This window comes from Scleropages formosus, chromosome 19 (assembly GCF_900964775.1).
Source record: "Scleropages formosus chromosome 19, fSclFor1.1, whole genome shotgun sequence".
In the NCBI taxonomy this organism is placed as follows: domain Eukaryota; kingdom Metazoa; phylum Chordata; class Actinopteri; order Osteoglossiformes; family Osteoglossidae; genus Scleropages; species Scleropages formosus.
In genome coordinates, this window is record NC_041824.1 from 1,363,216 (window position 1) to 1,386,394 (window position 23,179).

At 47.7% G+C, this 23,179-nt stretch overlaps 2 protein-coding genes across 8 annotated transcripts; one reads left to right on the top strand and one right to left on the bottom strand.

Moving 5' to 3' along the window:
• Positions 1 to 468: 468 nt before the first annotated feature.
• LOC108927754 (activated CDC42 kinase 1-like) lies at positions 469 to 19,639 on the top strand. 7 transcript variants are annotated; one of them, XM_018741262.2, is made up of 20 exons: positions 748 to 1,317; positions 1,617 to 1,684; positions 4,456 to 4,621; positions 6,127 to 6,385; positions 6,533 to 6,577; positions 8,713 to 8,890; positions 9,719 to 9,789; positions 10,161 to 10,391; positions 10,675 to 10,827; positions 11,280 to 11,557; positions 11,850 to 11,976; positions 12,639 to 12,785; positions 13,088 to 13,182; positions 13,443 to 13,637; positions 14,063 to 14,148; positions 14,391 to 14,435; positions 14,877 to 16,192; positions 16,591 to 16,686; positions 16,856 to 16,980; positions 17,136 to 19,637. In XM_018741262.2, exons 2-20 carry the CDS (start codon positions 1,675 to 1,677, stop codon positions 17,140 to 17,142), a joined length of 3,630 nt encoding a protein of 1,209 aa, XP_018596778.2. In that variant the 5' UTR covers positions 748 to 1,317; positions 1,617 to 1,674; the 3' UTR covers positions 17,143 to 19,637. The 7 variants fall into 7 exon arrangements, with proteins under 7 accessions (XP_018596781.2, XP_018596783.2, XP_018596779.2 ...); XM_018741265.2 differs by lacking the exons at positions 748 to 1,317; positions 1,617 to 1,684 and adding an exon at positions 469 to 547 and having other exon boundaries at positions 16,576 to 16,686; positions 17,136 to 19,638; XM_018741267.2 differs by lacking the exons at positions 748 to 1,317; positions 1,617 to 1,684 and adding an exon at positions 693 to 732 and having other exon boundaries at positions 16,576 to 16,686; positions 17,136 to 19,638.
• LOC108927597 (beta-galactoside alpha-2,6-sialyltransferase 1-like) lies at positions 18,894 to 23,086 on the bottom strand. Its single transcript, XM_018741008.1, has 6 exons — positions 22,612 to 23,086; positions 22,220 to 22,317; positions 21,855 to 21,953; positions 21,536 to 21,710; positions 20,939 to 21,192; positions 18,894 to 19,094 (listed from the first exon to the last, which is right to left on the bottom strand). Exons 1-6 carry the CDS (start codon positions 23,084 to 23,086, stop codon positions 18,894 to 18,896), a joined length of 1,302 nt encoding a protein of 433 aa, XP_018596524.1.
• Between the last annotated feature and the right edge of the window lie 93 nt (positions 23,087 to 23,179).

Consider the following 23,179-nt stretch of genomic DNA (forward strand, 5'->3'; position numbering starts at 1 on the left):
GCAATTTACTTATTTAGAGGATGCTTTCTCCAAAGCAACCGAATCTCATGTACCATGATTTACCCATTTAAACTGTTGGGAAATGTTTACTGAAGCAATTCAGGATAAGTCTTTCTCAGGAGTACTGCAGCAGCAATCATTGGAACCCAGCTCCTCTGAGTGCAAGGCTGTGGCCCTAACCACTACACCACCTACTGGCAGCATGTCCACGGGTGTCAGGACAGGGGACAGTTGCCTGTGGTACCCTTGAGCAAGGTACTTACCCCAGTTGCTCCAGTAAAATTACCCAGCTGTATAAATGGGTAAATAATTGTAACCTTAATACTGCAAGTCGCTTTGGAAAAAAAAGAGTTGGCAAATTTGACAGCAATGTCACGCACGCGGCAGTGTGTTCAGCGGTGCGCCGGCAATCGGAAAGTGGGCCACGCGGAGCAAATTACGGTCGCTGTCTCTTTAAGAGTGGGATGATGGAGCGGGAGCTCGAGCTGCAGGCAGCCGCGCGCACGGAGAGCAGCGATCGTCGACGCCACGATATGTGCGCGAAAAGGTACGAACATAATGACATATGGATGGACTAACAATAACATGCGCTCATAAGTGGCAAGCGACCTTTCCTTCGCCGAGCGCTTTCAATGAAAGCGAGGTGTTCGGTGGCCTGCGGAGAAGAGCCGGTTTAGCGGCTAAGGAGCGAGTCGAGGCGTCGCGCCGAGACGAGACGAGACGAGAGAGCGGGTCCGTCCCGGAGCTCTTTTTTCCCGGCACATGATACATCATCATGAGTTATCATTTCGCACCTTTTGCTTTTCCTCCTTCGCTTCGACGCGTGCAAGCGGTCAGCCGCTCCGAGTTCCTATGCTGCACCGAGCGGATGAGCTTGGCGGTCCGTTGCGTCTGCTATATATAGCAGGACGAGAAGTGCGCTTCGGACTCAGAGGCTCAGGCAAATGGGTTTAAGCGGCGTGAGACGTTCGCAGGTGCGCGAGTCCGCGAGACGCTTACAGCCAGGGGGGGGCGCGTGAGACGCGGGCTGGATGGATCATCATGTGGGGTGTCGGGTGTTTTTTTCCGGGTATCTGCTGTGCACTTGACCCTCCTCGAGTTTTCTTGTTAGAAAAGCGGGGTCGGGGTGAGTTGAGTTGAGTTGAGGGGCGCCGGTGACCTTCCTGTTCTTCTAGTTTCCCGGAGCGACACACCGCCGGCGTCGCGTCGTAACGTGTGTAGCTGCCGCCTTACCTACGTGAGTTAGTGGTGCCGGCGGCCGCTCCGTCCGTCCGTCCGTGAGCCCTGCTGCTTCGCCTTCTGCACTGCAGCTGCTAGGTAGGTACTACAGTCTGTGGTGTACCGTACCGCACCGTATTACTCTTTACTCATATGGCCGCGGCCACTTCACTTGTTTGTATAAAACGGCAGTGGAGAAAAAAAACACGGGCAACAGACAGTAATAATTAATATCAGTGAGTGACGCGCACAAGTTCTTACTGGCGGAAATATTTTTTATAATATAATCATACTGTCGTAACTGAGCAGCTGCCCGGTGACGACGTTTTTGTGCGAACATCCCTTTGTGAAATATTCTCTCTCTCTGCATCTTTGTTTATTTCCGAATTTGGCTTCAGAGCTGCGACTTTGACCCCACATTCGTGTCTGAATGAAGTGAAGAGCAAGAGGCGATGGATGCGCGGCGGTTCGGGCCCTTTCTGCCTCTCTCTCTCTCTCTCTCTCTCTCTCTCTCTCTCTCTCTCTCTCTCTCTCTCTCTCTCTCTCTCTCTCTCTCTCTCTCTGTGTGTGTGTGTCCCTAAGCCTTATCATGAGCATGGCATTGCTCAACTTTGGCAGCATCTTCACTCACTGGGCTTTGTGCTCTAAAAACACACATTTCGCAAATTGTAAAATGTCCCTTGTTGGACTGAGCGAAAATGATGTACAAGACAGTCTGTTAAAGAGGCTGCAAGTTACATGTCGTAGTAGTAGTTTGAGCTGTGAGCGTCACCTACGGGCCCGGAACAGTCCGGCGGTGCCCGCTTCCCCCCGGCCGGTAACATCGATCGCCGAGTCCACCTTGCCGCCCTTTGCGGCTCTTTCCAGCGGAGTGGAGTCAGGTCGAGCCGGACCCAAAGCCCGGTTCCATCGGGACCTGCCGCAGCCTCCTATGCTGTCGTGGCGGCCAGGTTTACGGTTTGCTCACGTCATCCCTCCGGATGCACTTTGATGAGCGATGCTCATGTCAAATTCATGCAGCAAAAGTGACCACTTTAATGCCCTGTCTCCAAGAAGTGTCTTTCTCTCACTTTGTCTGTTTGAACTCAGGTAATTTTTCACTCTCTTTCACTGTCTTCCCGGTAGGATGTGGTGAACAATCAGACCCAAAGCTGAGCCCAGAGTCAGTGGTGATACTGCCCTGGCCTGTTCTTTTTACATGCACCACTCGCACCTGAAGTCAAAACTGTTTCAGTATCACACCAATAAGTGTGTGCGATTGCTGCCTACCTGGATTTCATGCCTTGTCCTGCCCTGTAGAAAGAGTACTTTTCCTCACATACAGCCCCATCGTCGGGATGGAGCTCCCCAACCCCGACACTACCTATGCTAGTCGACTGAGGAAGAAGGCTGACGGTATCATCAAGGACACCACACACCCTGGTCGCTCCCAGTTTGAAGCGCTGCCGTCTGGCAGACAGTTCAGGACAGTAAAATCCAGCACCAACAGACTGAGGGACAGCTTCTTTCCCAAAGCTCTGGCCTCCTGCACAACCAGAGGGAACTGATCCATAAAAGCCAGCTGCCACCTCAACCCCCCTCCCACGGCTGCTTAGAACTGAGGACTTCAGTTTTAATCTAATTTTTATTCATCTATTTTATTTATTTCAAATGTTGTTTCTGTTCTTGTGAGGGTTGCCACACAAAATTTCATTGTATTGCATACAATGACAAAGTATCTTTTATACACTATCGTAAATAGTCTGCCCTCTTTCTCGGGCTCCATCTTAGCTTTTAGAGTGTGGTGGGGATGATGATGATGATGATGATGTGTGGGTTTCCTCCAGACTGAATGGTAAGGGGCCTGAGTGTGCTTTTGTACAAATTGTTAGTCTAATGTAAAGACATTTTACTACAAAAGGTCCTGGAGCAAATGTGTGTGGGTGACACTGTGACTCATATGCCAAGCTCTGGCTTCTGTGTCCTCCATGTGTCTGTGTTACCAAACCAGCAATCTGTTCAGTCACCTGTTGGTGGACAGCAATGGCAGATGTTCATGACTTTCTTTTTGCTTGACTGGGCAGTTTTTATTGATTCATTTAAAGGCCATGTGTCCTGATACAAAGATAACTGACTGGTAGGCTCATTTTATTTTACATCAGACCCCTGTGCTGTGTGTGTAGATACTTGACACTGTGTTGCCATAAGCATGGTTTCAGTGATGGGCCCAGAATGTTTTCAGGTGTGACCTGAGACAAACCTGGAAAAGGTGTGAAAGGTTTGCAAAATTGCATAGAGTGCAGTGTGCGATATGACGTGTGTACAGCCTTTTGCATGGCTAGTAAAATAATGGTGCACCCTTCTACAGTCAGCAAGTATAACCTCATTACAACCTCATACTTTGCGTTCTACTCTGAGCCTCACTGGTAAGAGTGGTGCTCTGGCCCAGTGTAAATGTAGCCAGTTTCACTGGGTTATATTAGAGTTCACATTGTGTATTTATTTAATGTGCATGTTCCGTTCTTTGGGCTCTCCTGCAGTGCCCTGCCTTCTTCACTGAGCGGTGAAGTCTCTCTTCTCAGCACTTGCTCTTCTGGCCCAATGACCCTAGGAGGTCAGGAGATGACTGGCCCAGAGCCCATGCCGGGAGCGTCGCGACTGGGAGCTGACGTCAGCTGACCAGCTGGTGCTCTGAATGAAGGGCTGGAAGAAGGGGGTGGATGCAGCAGGCTTCCACTTTTTCCAAGTTGTCTCAGGAAATGTTGCTCTGCTGTTTCACATGGGAGGTGGCCTGACCTGACTACACATTTCTCTGCTGGCAAGAAGGACTTTGTGTGTGTGTGTGTGTGTGTGTGTGTGTGTGTGTGTGTGTGTGTGTGTGTGTGGAAAGGGAGAGATGTGCCCTGGGCATTCCTCCACCTCTGCAGGTCAGAACTGAGCTCTACTGCGTCACTCTGGCTGAGTGAACAGCTCATTCACTGGGTTTGTACACCATGGAGCACGGAGAAGGCCAACATTGTTCTGCACAGAGAAACCTTCATCTGGTCACGTTTCTGGGGGGGGTTACGATACTCTAGTTCTAACAAGTAGAGCAGTTGAGTGGATAGAGTAACATGCTGGCTTGTGTATTTTGCAATGTGAATGAAATTAAATGCTGTTAATAAAGTAGTAAGTGTCCTATCTGTGGTGTTTTTTTATGTATGTGTAATATATACATACACACAGTCTGACTTAACCACTGGCTCCTTTTATTTCTAGATATAACTGCAAGGGGACAATTCTGTGACACAGCAACCCACTGGCATCACCATAGATGGCGTCAGCCCTACCTGACCCTTGTGGATAATCCGCGACAACGTCTGTCCCAGAGATCTTGGGGAGAGCGAATAAGAAGTACTCGATTGTCGACTCTTCTCTCTTCTTTGTAAGTCCGGTGAAGGGGCGCTTATTGGTACTAGATCTACGTGACTTTAGTACACCTCTGCTAGCTGCACAAAAGTATAATTAAAACAGGTAAGCTGTATATGGAATGATGCCTTTTTGCCACAAGCAGAAGGTTGCCTTTGTCAAGTGGTTTAGTCTCTGAAGAGCATTGGTTTCCCCCCCAAGTTAAATTTACATGGTCTGTTCTGCGTTCACTACATGGGATGTCCATGCATATTCATCTTCCACATTAACTATATAAGAGAGGCTTGAATGTAAGTTACAGGATGTTGTCATAATGAGCAGATGTGTTTGTGTCGTTAGTGAGAATACACCATTTTCTGAAAAAGATGGAGAAGGGGACACTGCATTGCCGTTTCTCTCTTTGTCATCTTGTCACTGTTTGATTCACCGACTGCGACCTGGTGGTCCCAGGTTCTGATAGTCTTGACCAGTTAGCGAACATTTGCTAACCATAACAGCTTCAAGATTTGTGACTTCCATTGTCATGTTACGTTTGGCTGATCGCGCTTCTATCCTGTATGGGGGAGGTGAAAGGTCAAAGGCCTTAAGTCTGGCTCTCGTACAAAGATAGAGATTCTTTAATTGCTGTGGAAGCCTTTTCTGAAATGAAAGCAGTTTTCATGCTATTCTTTGACCCCTTACTACTCTCAGCTGGTGAATGATGATCGCAACTTCTGGATGGTATGTCGAAGCCTCTGAGTGCTGAATCATTTATTTGAACAGTAGAGGGCACTGCTGTGCTGGGAAATGTGATCCAGAGGGATGGTAAGAATGAGATGAAGGCAGGAAAAGCAGCACATATACTGGAACCGGGGGAGAAGGATGCACTTCAGATGGGGAGCTGTGACTCAGCGATTCTACACAGCGTGTTTTTGTGATTCAGCTCTCTGTTAACGGATGATGCATGGACTGAACCAATCAGGCACAGCGAGAGAGAAAGGGAGCGAGAGAGAGGAAAGAGCATCCTTGGTGTGGTTAAGGGATCACAGCCAACGGATGGTGACGAGATGAGATTTCTTGCAGTTCTGATCCTGGGAAGGGGTCCTGAAGGAAGTTACTGAGAGCAGTTATGATCTGCGGGAGGGGAGGCTGGTTGTTACATGTTTGCCGTAGCTTTGACACCAGGATGGTACAGTTTGTGTGGGTGAGTTCAGACTGCTGCCTTGCTGTTTTATGCAGATGAACTTCCTTCTCTAGCAGGTTCATGTCTGTGCTCCTGAATGGCACCGATTGCTACTCCAGTCCTGACAAGAAATGGCTTTTTAGAGTCGGAATTAAGATCAGAATTACTTGCAGAACAGCAAATACTTTTGTCTTGGACAATCCCCGAGTTTGTTCATCCTTTAGGGGACAGAAATAGTACTAGAGCAGTCAAAGTATTTCAGGTGACAAAAGAAATAAATTGTACAGAATAAAGTAAAGATTAGGTTTCTCCTGGAAATAAAATGTAGAGGACTGTTCAGCTTTCTTTGTGTGAGCCAGAAGAGTGCTGCCAGGAGGGAAGGTGTTCCTACTTGTCATAGCCATGGCCGGTGGCTCAGAGTACCAGCGCCTTCCAAGAGATGACGGTGAAGATTTCTGTCTTGCCAGCCCGGTGAAAGCAACTTTCACAGTCACTCTAGATGACTGCTCAGAGTACCAGCAACTTCCAGATGACGAGGGAGGCGATACTCCTGGAGCGAGGGCGTTTGTCGCAGACAACTCCTTGAATAACCAGCACTTACCAGCCAGCACCAGTGAGGTAAAGTCACTGGTCTCTTCCTGTGGTTCTCTCTCTTCCTGTGGTTCTCTCTTCCCCCCCCCAGTCCATTGTACAAGACAACCTGGACCAAAAATCAGTGCAAACGGAATGTAGCTAATGTTATGAAATGCGTTTGTTTTTCCCCAGAACACAGGAGCGCTGTTGCCAGGGACGACAGCAAGTAACCAGAAGGTCAGTCACTGCGGCAGTGTAGCAATGGAAGTTCTGCATTGCAGACAGCATATCGCAATCGGAAATAATGCTTGCAGGTTCTGCGTTTCAGGTTCAGCATTAGAATAATAAAACTGCTGTTCAACTTATGGAAAATGTATATGTGGTGGGGGGGTGGCAGTTTTGAACAGCGGCACATGTCAAGGTAGATAAATGTACCTCTCTGTGGCCAGAACTGATTTTTAAATATTTCTATAATTTTTAAACTTGGGCAGGCGATTCAGGTATGAATTTTGTATTGATTGCTGTGGGACAGTCCTGACTTTGTCTTAACACAAGTCTGATAACCACAGCTGAGTGAGGTGACTTTGTGAGATACAATGAAGGTGAGCTCATGGTAGTTGTCTCAGGTAGCATAATGGTTAAAGCTGTCACTCTGACAAAGATTCAAACCCTGCCTTCTCCTGCAATACCTTTACCCTAAAATTGCTCCACTAGAAATGAATGGAAAGTTAAATGCAGGAGAAACTGCTACAGCTGGTGCTGAGTTCTCCAGAAGAAGTTGAAATGGTGTTCGAAGAGCAGCATACTGTGGTGATTCTCACGCTCACTCTCATTTTTGTTTGAACACACAAGTGATGATGCAACACAAATGTTTCTGCCATGGGCCTTGCTCATCATGTGGAAAGATTGGTAGGACGGATGAGTCGTGACAGTAATTGGCTGTGGCTAATTTCATTCCGGCACAAGCTGTTGACTCTACAATCCTATAACTCTATAACTTTCATCCTATACTGCCTCTGCTCATATGTTTCTTTAGCAGATGCTTTCCTCTAAAGCAACATATAAGTCATGAAATATAAACACAGAGATGGATGCAGACATGATTCTTAAAGAAGTCTGTAATATAGCAATTAGCTGATTTTTTTTTAAGTTAATTTAAAAAATGTGAATTGTAAATTTTTACTTTATTACAGAAATAGCCTGTTTTTTTTTCCCCCACTTTTAAACAGACAATGTAGTACAAGTTTATGGTGTGGATAGATCAGGTGATCTGATCAAAAAGATATATTTTGAGAATCTTCTTGAATATTGAGAGGGATTGAAAGACCAAGATAAGAGGTATAGATGGAGAAGGGTCAAAGGCCCAGCATTGAGCCCTGTGGAATATCAATTTGGAGAGGTTGTGAAGATGGAGTCAGTCGTGCCACCTGGTCAGATGTACCTGATAGGTGGGACTCAAACAATTTTAATGCCCTTATTTTGGTATTATGCTGTCCAAAAGAAAAAAAGTAGAACTTGGTGGTTGAGAGCACCAAATACTAAAGACAGGTTGAAAACACAATGTTCTTTGTTTAAAACATTCGTCATGAACACTGCCTGTGCGTCAGTCCTGCTTGCCCCCCAATCCAAACTAAACGGTTTTGTTCCATTTTGTAAACTAAATTGCATTTCAGTTTATTTTTCATACAGTGCTCTTAAGAGACCGCTGAACAGGTCAAACAGAAAAGTGACTATGTATGGCTGTTAGTCAAGTATGCGGTCTGGCAGTTGAGGAGAAGAAAACAAACTTCTGTTCATGGTGCAGGGGAGGAAAAGTAAACCTTTGGGGGTCCAAGTGCCAGTGCCAACTGATCCTTTCCAGGTGTTCTAATGGGATTGTATTTGATCTATTATGAGTTGTCTTATTCCAGATGTTGACAGCTTTTGATGCTGTACATTTCTGTGTAGTAGGCTAGCACAAGTTCATAATGCCTGAATCCCACTGGGGGACATAAGTGTATTAGAGCCTTGAACTGTACTGACAGTGTGTATTCTTTTTTTGAGGGTTTGTCACACTGAAAACAAAAGTCCATTCTAGTGCTTTTGTTCACCATAAATCTTTTACAGGAGATGAATCTCTAAAAAGCAAGACTTTTGTAATCCTAAAGTATTATATGAAAGTGAAAGAAATTGGGATGGCTAAGCACAAGTTTCATGGGCAGACACTTCTACAGAGGTCTGGCCTGGGCAGTCATCTGTCTAGAATGTGTGTTCCTTGTGTGTGTATTTCAATCAAGGCTGACTGACACATGTACTTTTTACTAAGCATAAAGAATTTGGGTAGTGAAGAGCTTGAGAAGGTGGTTTCTCTCCATGCACAAATCCCTTTACAGAGACTTGGCGTCACCATGGAAATGGAGGAGGGCACAGAATGGCTCCTGGAGCTGCTGACCGAGGTGCAGCTGCAGCAGTACCTTGTGCGTATCCGCGATGACCTCAACGTCACCCGCCTTTCGCACTTTGACTATGTCAAGGGCGAAGACCTTGAGAAGATTGGCATGGGCCGACCAGGTGAGAACTACATCGGTTATTGAGACTATGAATTCTGTAGTATTTGGAACGGCTGTTGTGTTCCTGTTTTGTTGTGTGTGGGGGTTTTTTTTTTTTTTTTTTTTTTTTTTTTTTTTTTCTTCTTTCTTTCTTTCTTTCTTTCTTTTGTGTGTGCGCAATTGTCACTCTATGGGGAGGAGTTGCTTTCCATGTGGGAAGGGGGAACAAATTCCTATATTGCAGGATGAATAATTTTTCTTTTGTTTAGCTGATGCCTTTACTCAGAGCCACATGCCCACTGAAGCAGTATTAGGTAGCCAGTCTTGTCTAGGTCACATAAAGAATCAGTTTGACTGAGACTGTCATTCAGCTTCTCACTCCTTGAGTCTGAGCTTTGGGGTCGGTAGACTTGCTTCATATTAGTACAAGTAAAGCTATCTAAGGATGAGGAACACAAGCATAAGGTTGTCTGCTTAACCATCTGTATAGGAGAAAGTTCATCCACAGATTTGACTTCCTTTCTTTTAAAAACAAGCAAGCACAGTAATTACCAGCAAATTTCTCAAGCCTTGTTCCACCAAGACTGGGCGACCCCCACTCTTAGTTGTAAAAGGCTTTCGTTTGTTGTGGAAGTGGTGGAAAGTAGTCTGCTGATGTAATGGTATAGGGGACTTTTTGCAGAGTTTAGGCATAAAAATACCCTCTTTCAGCTAGTGTAGCTCCACCCTGTGTCTTTGCATTTCATCTTGGTTCACATAGAGCCCCTCACTGTGCTGTTGTATCCACCTGTTTATTCACGCCTCCACAAATGATGTAATGCAATCAGTCGTGTTTGGCTGCGTCCTATAGGGCAGAGGCGGCTGTGGGAGGCGGTCAAAAGGAGAAAGGCCATGAACAAGCGCAAGTCCTGGATGGGCAAGGTATGGGGCAGGACCCATTCCATCAAACCAGTATCCCCAGTCCCCCAAATCCTCCATAAAATGGGGCTTCACAGAGTGGAGTATGAGGTTGTTTTGGCTTGTTGGTTTCAGACTTGTGGAGAAGGACTTTAGGTTTACATTTATTTGTTTAGTTGACGCTTTTCTCCAAAGCGACTTTCGATGGATATATGTAGTGTTATCAACCCACACACCTTTGGTTTGCTGCTGAGCCGGTGTGGCTTCTTCCCTGAAAGAAACAATACAGGATGATTAACCAATAAGCAGTGGACTGTTCTACACTCACTCGCACACTTAAGCTCAGATGATTGGTACGCAAAAAACCAACATGGTGTCTCTGGTTCCCCCCTCAGGTCTTCAGTGGAAAAAGATCTGATGGCGAGCTCCAGCCACCATCTTCTGGCAGCCTATTCCGGCGCTCACCCATCCCCAGCCCCTCAGTCTCCCCATTGCCCACAGAAGCTCAGCCTCTGGCCCTTACCTGCCTTATAAGTGATCGGGACCTACAGCTCTATGAAAAGCTAGGCGATGGCTCCTTTGGTGTGGTTAAACGTGGCGAATGGACCACACCTACAGGCAGCCTGGTGAGTGATGCCAAGGAGGGTATGTGGAAATGGATTTGGTGGGATTTTTGGGGACAGGATGTACAAAAGGTGCAGAGTGATTAAGAGCCTGGACATTTCATTCCTCTGGCAGAAGAGGACTGTAGTGGATATGGAAGATGAACTCAGCACAAAGAAGTTAGCAGTGATTAGAGGTGGGGAAAGAGAATAAAGGACAATGTGATGTGTTGGGTAAGTAGTTGGACAGATGGAAAACTAAGGTAAGAGAGCCCCTTGACATGGTTCATATACATGCTGTTCCTAGGTCAACGTGGCTGTGAAGTGCCTGAAAACAGACCTGCGAGACCAACCAGATGCCCTGGATGACTTCATCCGTGAGGTCAATGCCATGCACTCACTGGATCACCAGAACCTAATCCGGCTCTATGGCGTTGTCCTCACACACCCCATGAAAATGGTGAGATGAGACCCCTCTTCTGTCAGAAAACAGCCCATTGATGCAATAAGCTGCATTGATTGGTTATGCCAATGTTGTCACCTTTACATTCAAATTGAACTCGTATCTACAGGTTTGGTTGCTATGTGTTGGATACTTGAAGAAGTCTGGAAGCGGCTGGTAGCGTAGTGGTTAGAGCTACTGTCTTTGGTTCCAGTGGTCGCAGGCTTGATCCCACCTCTGGCTGTGGTACCCTTGAGCAAGGTACTTACCCTAAATTGCTCCAGTAAAATTACCCAGCTGTATCATTGGTGAATAATTGTAACCTTAACACTGTTTTTGGAGAAAAGTCTGTAGTTCTAGATCACCCAGGAAGAGCCACTTTTCCTGAGCTTCTGGAGAATCTGAAGCATTTCTTTCCCAGTGCCACCTATTGAGATTACTTGTTTTACCGTGTGAATACTTTTTTGCAGGTGACGGAGTTGGCGCCTCGGGGTTCCCTATTGGACCGCCTGAGGAAGACTCAGGGCCACCTCTTGATCTCAACACTGTGCCAGTACGCTATCCAGATTGCCAGTGGCATGGCCTATCTGGAGTCCCGCCGCTTCATCCACCGCGACCTTGCTGCCCGCAACATCCTGCTGGCCTCTAATGATCATGTCAAGATCGGAGACTTTGGCCTCATGAGAGCACTGCCCAACAATGACGACCACTATGTCATGCAGGAGCAGCGCAAGGTCCCGTTTGCCTGGTGAGTCCCTGGGGCTCTCTAACCCGTTCTGTTCTTTGAGCTTTTTTCATGCCATTGATCACCTTCAACAGTGCTAACCCTTTTCAAAGCTGCTCTATGATTTCTGGCTCCTGGCAACAAGTGTCTGACCTGTTTTGAAACTTCTGTTGTGCCCAGGGGCCCCTGTTGTCACTCTTGATTTATCTTTTCTGAAATTTAAGGTTATTTTTGGCTGTTTTATCGTCCGAACAATTTCAAATTTTGTGTGTGTGTGTGTGTGTGTGTGTGTGTGTGTGTGTGTACGCCTTCCCAGGTGTGCTCCAGAGAGTCTGAAGACACGTACTTTCTCCCATGCCAGCGACACCTGGATGTTTGGTGTAACTTTGTGGGAAATGTTCTCCCATGGCCAGGAACCTTGGCTAGGCCTCAGTGGCAGCCAGGTATGTGGGTAGGGCACAGGATCTGGGGTGTTAATGAAAGCATTTGCCCACCTGTCCTCCTGTGCATGTAGTAAGTGTGAGTACGCAAGAAGAACAGAATCTGCTACCCGCTCTCGTCACTCCATCGGCTTCACGTGAATGCTAATACGCGTGTGGTCTGTGTCCTCTTTGGAAGTACACCTGTCTGAAATAGTGTGGCTGTCATATTTTCCTGCCCTGTGTTCGTGAGCTAGATCCTGGGCCATCGTGACCCTGTGTGGTCATGGTCATGCATACAAATACCTTTTTTGGTTTTTAAACTAATTTTAGGTGACTTTTTTTTCATCCAGTTTATTCACACGCATCATTTGAAACCGCTTGTCCCATACGGGGTCGCGGGGAGCCGGAGCCCAACCCGGCAACACGGGGCGAAAGGCTGGAGGGGGAGGGGACACACCCAGGATGGGACACCAATCTGTCACAAGGCACCCCAAGCGGGACTCAAACCCCAGACCCACCGGAGAGCAGGACCTGGTCCAACCCACCCCCTTCCAGTTTATTCTCCAACCTTCAAAAGAAATGTTAAATTGATTAACAGTTAATTGATTATTTAAATGTTGTTGTGATTTTGTTCTGTTCACTAAAAATAACTGAAAAGTCTAAATGCCGCGTGTGATATGCAGATCCTCCATAAGCTGGACAAGGAGGGTGAGCGGCTGTGCAAACCAGAGGACTGTCCTCAGGACATCTATAATGTCATGCTGCAATGCTGGGCCCAAAAACCAACTGATCGACCCACTTTCATGGCACTCCGGGAGTTTCTGGTGGAGGTGAGGCACGTCAACGTGCTCAAAGTAGCCTTCCTTCCGTGGGGAAATGTTTCCATTGCTATCTCGTTTTGTCTGCTCTAATTTTCCCACTTGTTTGCTGATATGGTGTCTCCTGAACATCTGAGTAGCAAACTTCCTACTGTTACAGACTTGTAGGAGATGTTCTCAGTGTATCAACTCAATTCGCTTGCTGAAAATTCACCTGCTGTGCTGACAGATGGTGATTGGGAATATTAGACGCTGCCTTAAGGTTTACAGCTCCCTGCTTTTGACGGGGGCCTCTGTTTTTGCTCTGTGCTCAGACAATGCCCACTGACATGAGGGCCCTGCAGGACTTTGAGGAACCAGACAAGCTGCTTATTCAGGCCAATGACGTCATCACCATCATCGAGGGCAGGTTAGTGCGTTTCCTCAAACTCCCTCTATAAGACAGAGTGCAGGTGACTCGCAACTGAGACGTGTGTTTGGAAGTTCGGCGACACTTGGAATTCCACCTTGAACTCTGGTGTCCTTCAGATTTCTGAAAGCATCTTCAACTGTTCTAGATTAGGTTTTTTTTAAATTTATTAAAGACCTTCTGTTTGATAATGAATTGCACAACACACTTTTAGATTCCTGCTATTTTGTTTCTGTTGGTGTTGGGGTGTGGTGATGCAGGGCAGAAAATTATTGGTGGCGTGGCCAGAACAAGCGTACCCTGAAGGTGGGCCAGTTCCCCAGGAACGCTGTGACCTCAGTGGCTGGACTGTCAGCCCACGACATCAGTCGTCCACTCAAAAATAGCTTCATCCACACAGGTCACGGGGATACAAACCCCCACCGCTGCTGGGGCTTCCCAGATAAAATTGACAGGTGAGCCCATTCCCTCGCTGTCCCTGGAGTAGTGCAGCTCTGGGAAGGTTGTTGTAATGTTGTGAAGCGGTGTCTTCTGAGACATCAGTGTTCGTTCTGCACTAGGAATCCTTTGCTGTTCTGTTTGGGAGTTTCGTGGTGTATTGAAGGTGCAGCAATTGTACGCAGTTCATTCTAGAGCTGATTTTCATCAGCGGTCAGTAGTAGCTGAGAACCAGTTTACATGATTCGAGCTCAGGAACTGCCTGGCAGTTCCAGCTTCTTGGCATTTGAATCGCGTGAAACATGGTGTGTCAGTAGCACAGCAGTCTGTTTGTCCTGGGTCTGTTCGGCACTGGTAAGAAAGGTCACTTTTTAAGTAGACACGGAGTATTCCTGTACGTCTCATGTAGCACTGCCAACGCTGAACTCTTGTGTCTCCCTAGCTTGTACCTTGGAAACCCCATGGACCCTCCAGATGTTCTGGGTATGGATCTGAGCAGCGCCCAGCCCACCCAACTCCCAGGCCGAAGTGAGTGATGTGAGAACTCGGCGCTCCTGCTTTCTTTTTTTTTTAACTCCATTAATGCTTTGAACTCGACACACTTTCTCTCAGCACTGCTCTAATGAGTGTTCTCTGCACTGCGTGTGCTTCCTGGCTTTGACTGCGTCACTGAGAGCGCTTGACTTTTTCTCTTTTGTTGCATACCACACTTTTCCTGGGTACGTGCTGCCCACTATTACCTCTCTCCCCTCCCATGCTCTGCGTTCCAGAGGAGCGCCCCCCACGGCCCCCGCAGCCGGCCATTCTCGTTCAGAGTAAGTGTGAGACCTTGGTGTAGTTGGCATTCTCTGTCTGCTTGCCTCACTGCAAACTGCACTCCTCCACCCAGCTGCAGGCAGGGAACTCTGATTCCGTCGACTCAATGACCACTTGCCTAATTCGGGGAGTTGACGCGGTGACCCAACGTTTCAGGTTCGCTCTGTGTTGGTCCGCTGTTCCTCTTTTCTCTGCGGCAAGAGAACTTTGACATATCTGAGCTGTAATGCTCAGATTCCTTCCTCTGCATATTCAGACTGATGCAGAAGATGTCCTTGTAAGGTAGATTTTGGCCACAAGAACGTGTAAAGGTGTTGGGACCCCTCCCTTCGGTCGTCTTCTCTAGATGGCCTGGCTTGTTACCCCCCTCCAAGTTTATTTGTATAGCTTCTTACGTTAAACACAGTCTAGCAATACATGTGTGTTCTGTGTCTGTTCAGAGCCCGTTTACGACCGAGTGAATGAAGATGGCTTGTTGAGCTCAGGACTGAAGAAGCTCTCGCTGGCGAAACCAGGAGAGTTGAAAAGTCAAGGTCTTAGACCGGCTGCCTGGGTTACCGGCATCGCAGGGGCTGCAAGCCACCGTGGTGAAGTGTCCTTGATTGACTTTGGGGAGGAGGTGACCACCTCCTCCACGCCCTCCCCCGTCGCAGAGGTGCAGCCCCCAACTTCTGCCGAACTCATCCTGGATGCCACACCTCCCGAGAGCCCAGGTTGTGCCCTGCCTCGCCCACTTCACCCCTCACCCGCAGTTGATTGGGACAGCCGTCCCCTGCCCGCGCCCCCAGCCTACGATGAGGTGGCGCTGGACGACGACGATGTCGAGGTGAGCTGCATTACTAGCGAAGGGCAACAGAGTGACGATGTAAATGGCCCAGTAGGCCAGCACCCACTAGAGGACAACCTGTTCCTCCCCTGTGGGGTCCAGGCAGCCTGCAGCTTCTCGCAGTCGGCTGAAATCTTCCGCGAGCTGCAACAGGAGTGTATGAAGAAGCTGCGGGTCCAGGGGGGTTCATCCCTGTCGCAGCCCCCATCTCCTGGACCGGTGGATGCACATCGCAAGATAATCCTTGCTCCGCCCCGCAGGGACAAGCCCCAGGTCCCACCCCGCGTCCCTGTTCCACCCCGTCCCTCTAAATACAGCCTGGCTCCTGGAGCTGTGGAGGAGGACAAGGGGAGGCCCCCTCTGCTCCCTCCTCGCGACACTGTTTCCCAGCCCAGCTCCCGTAGCCCCAGTCCCATGACTTTCCCCTGCGGACCCTCACAGACGAGAACTAGCCTCTGCTCATCTGCCCCGCCAATGTCTCACTTGTCCACCTCCCCTGCCAGGCTCATGCCTACCACCCAGAGCTTTGCCTCTGACCCCAAGTATGCCTCGCCAAAGGTGATCCAGGCACAAGGCCACGATGCCGCGTGGGCACCCTGCATTCTGCCCATAGTGCGTGATGGCAAGAAGGCAAGCAGCACACACTACTACCTTCTGCCTGAGCGGCCTGCCTACTTGGACAAGTATGACAAATGCTTTGGGGAGCCAGAGAACCTGGCAGCAGAGAGGAGGGCGGCCAACACTGCCACCGTTCGACCGATGATGCATCAGCACCTGGAGGAACAAGGGAACATCAAAGGCAACTTCTCTAACAACAACAGCAGCCTTGCTTCTCGGGCGTGCAATGTGTCCATGAAGGAATCCCACAACCTACCCAGAAGCGGAGCTGATGAGCAACCAGGACCTAGTACCGCTGACAGAGTTAAGCTGGTGAGTTGGATGTCCTGTGCATTTGCGTTTATTGGTTTGACACTTTTCTCCAAATTAACTTGGCGTTAATCCACCTACATTTAGACAGCTGGGTGATTTTTATGGTAGCAATTTAGGGTAAATGCCTTGCTCAGGGGTACTACAGATTGAGGTAAGATTCAAACCTGTGACCATTGGGGCCAAAGGCAGCAGCTCTAACCACTACGCTACCAGCTGTACCATTTCTGAACAGTTGGTAGCGTTAGCAGCAGCTGGTGCTGCGTTGGTCCTATAACTTCTCCCAGCGGCTGCAAACTGAGTTTATACTCAGTTGCTATTGATCCTGATGTAAGAGGTTCCGATAGGCTGTGGTGTATATTGAGAGTTTGGTTGAAATTAGTCAGCTTTGTGATGAGCAGGTTCAGGAGGCAGTCCATGGAGTGACAACAGAGGAGTGCCATGCTGCCCTGCAGAAGTATAGCTGGAACGTGCAGAAGGCAGTGCAGTTTCTGAAGGTACGTGGTTCCTGGGCCATTGCCCCTGGTCTGTGTGCGGCACACTGAGCCTTCAGCTGAACGTCACTTCAGATACACCTCTGGCTAAGCAGGCACCAGTGTTTTGGGTTTCTGTGGTTTAGCTTCCCCTTTGCTCACTCTTTGCTGTCCTTGGGACCTCCTGCTGCAGGTGGAGCAGTTGTTCGGTCTGGGCCGTAGAACCCGAGTAGAGTGCCTCCGGCTTCTGGAAAAACATAACTGGAACCTGGAGCTGGCCAGCACCCAGCTGCTAAGTTCCTATAGCCCCTTGCGGAGGTAAGGTGAGCACTTTGCAAAGCTGGGCCCAGGTTACGTACAGTATTTTTAAACAACTTTCCATGCTGTAGATGGGCCCAGGAGGAGTGCAGTCAAGCTGGTGTCGGTGGTGGACAATTCTAAAGAATGAATTTTCCATCCTGACCTTCTTGCAGGCGATGACCACGACCAAAAGCGCCACTGTTCGGGAACCGTGTCCTCGGTCCCGACCCGCCGGCGTACGGATTGGCCCTGACTGCTGCTCATGCTGCTCTTGGATATGGCACTGCCTACAGCTGTACTGGGATCACGTCATCTGCTGACTGCCACCCCGCAAAGGGTCAAAGTTCACCTTACTGTGTATGACTTGTGGCTCGAGCATGTGCCACAGTAGCTGAACCGGGATCTGATTTGTCCACAATGTTCAGTTGCTTGCAGTGTAATATGTAAAATGAAGCTATTTTAAGTCCATTTCTGTTAGCGCCTGCAGGAGCAGGGTGGGGTGTCGCAGGCTTCTGGAGAAGTAGAAGTCGAACAGCTTTTTTTTGGTTTTTAAATGCATTTCCATTGAGTGTTGGACATTTTGCACTTTATTCTACTTTTATTTAATAGTTCTTGTCGGGATTTCACAGACATGTTTAACAAAGGCGATACAGATTTGCATATTTTTCAAAGTATAAGTGAGTATAATTTTTTTTCTCACCCTTCCCTCTCCTGCGTTTTCACCTCCTGCAGCAAATGGTATTGAATGAAACAGTTTTAAGGGAGATGCAAAAGCAAGTAAAGTATTGTTAAGGAACAAATCCTAAGAGATGAAAATAAACACCTGAATTGTAAGTATTTGCAGATAAAGTTCACATACATGTGGTTGTAAGTGAAGTGAAGGCTTATAGCGTTCACTAACGCCCTAGTCCTGTTTATTGTAGTGTTGATATTTATCATCGTGGGTTTATTAGCTGATATGATACAGCTTTTAAATGCAGACCTCGTTCAGAATGGTAGGAAATGACATGTTCATGAGAACAATTCCTCGGTCGCGTGTTTGTAGACGTAGAACCTAGAGAAGGAACACGGTTTGTTACTCTGCCTGCCTCCCGCCAACCCTGCCGTGGGCACTTTACTGAAGCACTGCATTGTCCCGCTTCTGCAGTCATCCTTGGTTTTCCCCGTTTTTGTGGAACAGCTCAGGTGGGTTTTTTCAATTGTAGTGTTTGAGAAGCGCTCTGGGCTGAATGTTACCATTGCTTTGGTGGTCACTGAAGTGTTTTTCATTTTTTTTTTTTTTTTTATTTTTAAAGTCCTGCATAAATCAAAATCTGAATAAATATATGCTTGTGTGAATTTGTTTCACATATATTGCAAGATGTGTATAGAGTGATGGAATGACAGCAAACACTTTGTGCAATTTCAGTAACATTGAATTCACATTAAAGTGATTGAATTGACAGGAATATGTCAATTGACTGGAATTTTACCGGGGTGCAATAGTACGGCTAACAGGAGCATCAGTGATATTACAGCTTTGTTTGCCTTCAAAAGTTTGGCAGGGGTTCCAAGGACTGCTGGATGGCATTTTAAACCTTATTTTACCCATAGTCCCATGATTAGATTGTGATTGTAATGTGTCAGAATGGTACCTAATGTAACGGCTTCATCTCTGAGGCAACGGGTACTAATGGTGTGAGGAAGAAAGATGAAGAGGAATTATAGCAATAATCAATAAGTGGAATGAAGGGGCAAACGAGAGCCGTATTTGTTTGTCACACATGTTACGAGGCACCTTGACACATCATCAGTGATGCAACTTGGGCTCACGGGCTGTTTCAGGTCTCTTAACATTAGGACCCCCCCAGGGCTGATGAACCCCTGACCTGCGTCAATCCCACGACTCGCCTCTCCTGATCCACGGCCATGCAGACATTCTCTCCACAGCCTCAGTAATGACCCTCCTGAGCTTCCTGCTGCTGTGACAGTGGAGGAAGAGCTCCCTGCAAAGCCCTGCAGCCTCCTTCATTGGACTCGGGCCTCTTGGGGGCGCACTGCTCCGCCGCTTCCTCATACCGTGACGATGTCTTTCTTTTGTCGGCCTCTTCCATCCGTTCCTCCTGATGAACTGTGAGCCCCGGCACGATGACCTGACCAGATGCGTCAGAGAGCAACACGGAATCTGTGTCAAAGAGTCCACAATCGGGGCTGCAAACTTAATCTGCCGACTGAGTCTGTGCACCTGAGCGAACAAGAATGGCGCTCGTCACGTGGAGCATCTTCTCAACATGGTACCTTGAGGCCACCCACTTTACTCTGTATGGCACTCGGACACTCTGGATGCTCTGTGTTGCCTCCTGTCCTGCTCCTCCCGCGTCACATGCTCTACCTGCAAGCATTTCGTTTTATCCTGATGGACATTCTGTCCAGCAGCTTCTTAGACACCCTGTTCATACATTCTGCTCTCTCTTCAGTGCGTGTACAAAAGCACATTCTGAAAACCTTCGGTCCAGTCCTGTGTGGAAATTAAAGGAGGTTTTTTTTTTCTTTTTTTGTGGTTCCTTCATGAAGGAAGGGTAGGTCAAACACGCACGCGAATTGATCAGAACACGACTCGCTGATCGGAATACCTGACTCCAGTTACCGTCCTTTTGGTATTTCGTTATCCTACAGGTTCACGTACCTGCTACATGAATGAATTTCATAATTTGTATAAAAGATATGGCAATGTGTTGTACACTAAATGACTCATCTTTGTCTTGTCTTAGTTACAGATCAGATTGTGTTTCAGGAACCATTCCTACAGAAATCCAGAGAATTCCAAAGGTTTCAAAAGCCTTTTCTCACGACCTGTTTTTTTTTTTTTTTTTTTGTATTTATAAATTGTGCAAAATGTAAATACATGAACTAATTTCGGCTGCAGTGCACATTGCAGGAAGCGATAGAGATGCAGCTTTTTGCAGTCATTTTGCTACTGCTTTCCTTTTAACAATCCTAATATGATCTTATGAAAACTACATGCACTAATAATATGCTTCCCAGCAGAATAAAATTCCTGGGAAACTGCTGTAGTTTCTGCATTTGTCCTCCAGAGGGAGCCCTAGAGCTACTGTGACGTTGGCCTTCATTTATTTATAATGCTCTCGCTTCGAAAACCCCGTATCCTCCTGGACTTGGACCTGGACCCCCAGCCTCTCTTCTAACAGCGGCAGACACAGCCACCCCATTATTTTCTCTGTAAGTGCCCCCAGTGGTTACACGCACAGTGGTTTAACGTTATTTCCCATAATGCAACTATTTACATTAAGCACACACTCCCTCCTAAAACAGTAACGTGGGGTCGTTACAATATTTTTTTCATACAGTAGTTGACGACAATGAACCATGTAAAATATAACCCTCTCAGAAAGGAACCATAAAAGTTAATGAGTGACGACAAAGGTGCCCACAACCTGAACTGCTGAACATTTTTAGTTCTCTTATTTCTGTGCAATAAATTTCCAAACAGGCTGAACTGAGAACCTCAGCAAATAAGGGAATAACAGCTGGAGAATAAGACCTAAAACACAGGCATACAACAAAGTCACGCAACCGCAGTGAGGGACAAATTCTATTAATTTTTTAAAATCTTGTAGAAACGGCTAATGTTCTGAGTGGTTTATTCTGGTTCACTCTGATTATTCGGAGCTTTTTACAGAACTGCTACTTTAACATGTTGATTTTAGGTCTAGTTCTGTTACCCCTTTCCCAGGGTACCTTTACCATATTTGTAACTGTACTGGCTGTAGCACTGACTGCTCATACTGACCAATTTTTATGTGGGGTGTGTTGTGTTTGTGATGTGACACCACACTGCTCCAGCGATGCAGATTGCACAAGTAAAAATAATAAAATGAAAAATGCCAACTGTTTCAAGGTACAGCTATCGTTCCAAATCTGAGGGAAATCACTGCTGTTTCGGATATGAAGATCCCTCCGGTGACTGATGCGGTGCGGATTCGTGTGCTGCGCTGGTGGGGCGTGAATATCCGCAGAGCGAAACTTTCCCGAAATCGTGAATGTCGCAGTTGTGGCCTCGGTTGAGCCGTTTGATGAGCATCTTTTCAAAGGTCAAGGGGTGGTAATGTCCGATGGTACACTGCTTGTTGATATGTCCTTTGAAGTAGTAGCACAAGTCGCTTCTTCGGCGCGATGGCAGGAACTCGTAGATGGTGATCTCCTCGCAGAGGCTCATCATCACCGTGATGCCTTTAGAATGAGACAAATTTATTAGTTTCTCTTGACTGTTACAAGTTTTACTGTGGCAATTGAGAGCAAAGATGCTCGAGCACAAGAGCGAGATGTCGGATTCAAGGCCGAGTCCTTCAAGTCCAAGGCAGCGGCTGCAACAGCTTGACTACGTGTAACTGTCTGTGGTTAAGAGTCGCCTTGGAACAAGTGCAGGTAACGGGTTTAACGCTTCCACTTAATATTGTCGAAATGTCACAACGGCAGCGGCCTGCCTCGCGCGTCATCGTCCTTCGGTTCGGCAGTCAGCTCTCACAGGCGTCTCTTAAAGCTACGTCACAGCGTGTGCGAGAATCCTACTGACCCAGCATGCCAGAGGAGGGGGGGTTGGGCTGGATGTCCGTCTCGGAATTCTCCTGAATCACGTCCCACAGGTCCCACTGCACGCTGGGGCTCAAGATGTAAAAAGGCTGCTCAGGGTGGGCCTTTCGGTACTCCTTGTACTTGGGGAAGAAGTTGAAGTCTGGCTTCTTGTACCACTGTGAAAAGAGCACGAAAGAAAGGTCGGCTACGGCTGAGCCGTCAGGGCTTTGACCGCAAAAAATGGAGAACGTGTGGACGCCAAGTTCCCCGAAGGGCTCCTGAAACGCACAACAGTTGAGGAACTGGACGGCGACACTCACAGCATACAGGTCTCTGGAGTAGGGAGCGGGATCCCACACGATGAGCACTCCTGTGTGGTACAAGGGGTTGCTCAGGAATTTCGCCTCAACGGTCATGAGCTGCGCGACAGTAAAAACGTTGTCAAGAGGCTACTTTTTGACCCGTGTGTCATACATGACGTGTTAAAAGAGTGAAATGAGCACTTGGCTAAATCTCTGTGTCGCTCCACAACTGATCGAGGGCTTCAAGGCCTTTCGAATTCCTGCCCGATGACATTGAAAAGGAGGATATTGAGCCCTCTGACGTTTGCACAATTAACCTCGGTAAAGGAAAGGGGGGAAAAAAAGAAAAGGAAAGAAAGAATAACATCTCGTCAGTGTTTTACTTGGGAGTTGATGAGGCGCAAAGTCGTTTTGTTGCCCACGTCTGCGCTGAAGCCCTTGGTTGGAGCTGCGTTGAAGCGAATAACTGCGTCGTGTTCATCTTGGAAGAACAATTGAACCGAATTGAATTGAACTGAACTGAACCGAGACAAAGACTTTACTGTCATCAATTTTACTGATGTGCAACAAAATGAAACTATAGTGGTACTCCCTGCCTGCGTTCTTTGCACACTTGAATTCGCACATTCCCGGCTTATACTCTTTGCATTTTTAACTCGTATAAACTAAGATTTCATTCAACTCCTCAGAGAGGAAGAATCTATTGCTCTTTAAATCATTTTCTTTTATGCTTTCCCAAGTTGCTCTTCTTGATGTAAGTTCTGTCAGGACGTACCGATTTGCGACCCGAGCGACGAGTCCCTCATGGAGCCTGAGGACATGACGACGGCACAGCGCTTCATTGGTCCCAGCAGCTCCCTCAGATCCTTTTTGGGTAAAAACGCGTCCCAGTCGTCTCCCGAGAACGGTCCGTCCCCGGCCCTGACTGTCCTGAGGGCCACGCGCTCCTCCACTTCCCGCTGGAGCTCATCTCGGCTCTTGAAGAACTTTTGACGTCTCCTCTTGTAAGGAACGTGGAATTTGTTCACGGCGTTCCACATCTTCACAGAGTGGAATACCTGCTGAGGGACATTGCTGCTGTTCCAGGGAGAGCGGTATTCTTCTTCCAAACACGCGTTGCCTGCAGGTCTCAAGTTCAGGTGGGGCTTGGCGCTTGTCTCACACCTTCCCGTACAGCAGTAAAGACGCCTTTCCGCTGCGACCAGAGGCACCTTTCCACTTGTACTGCGCCAGCAGACGAACATGGTCATGATAGCAACGAGGAAAAATCCCAACTGTAAGCGTTTCCCCCACAACATTCTGAAGCAAGTCATTCTTCGGTGTCGGGCTCTGGTACGACTTCT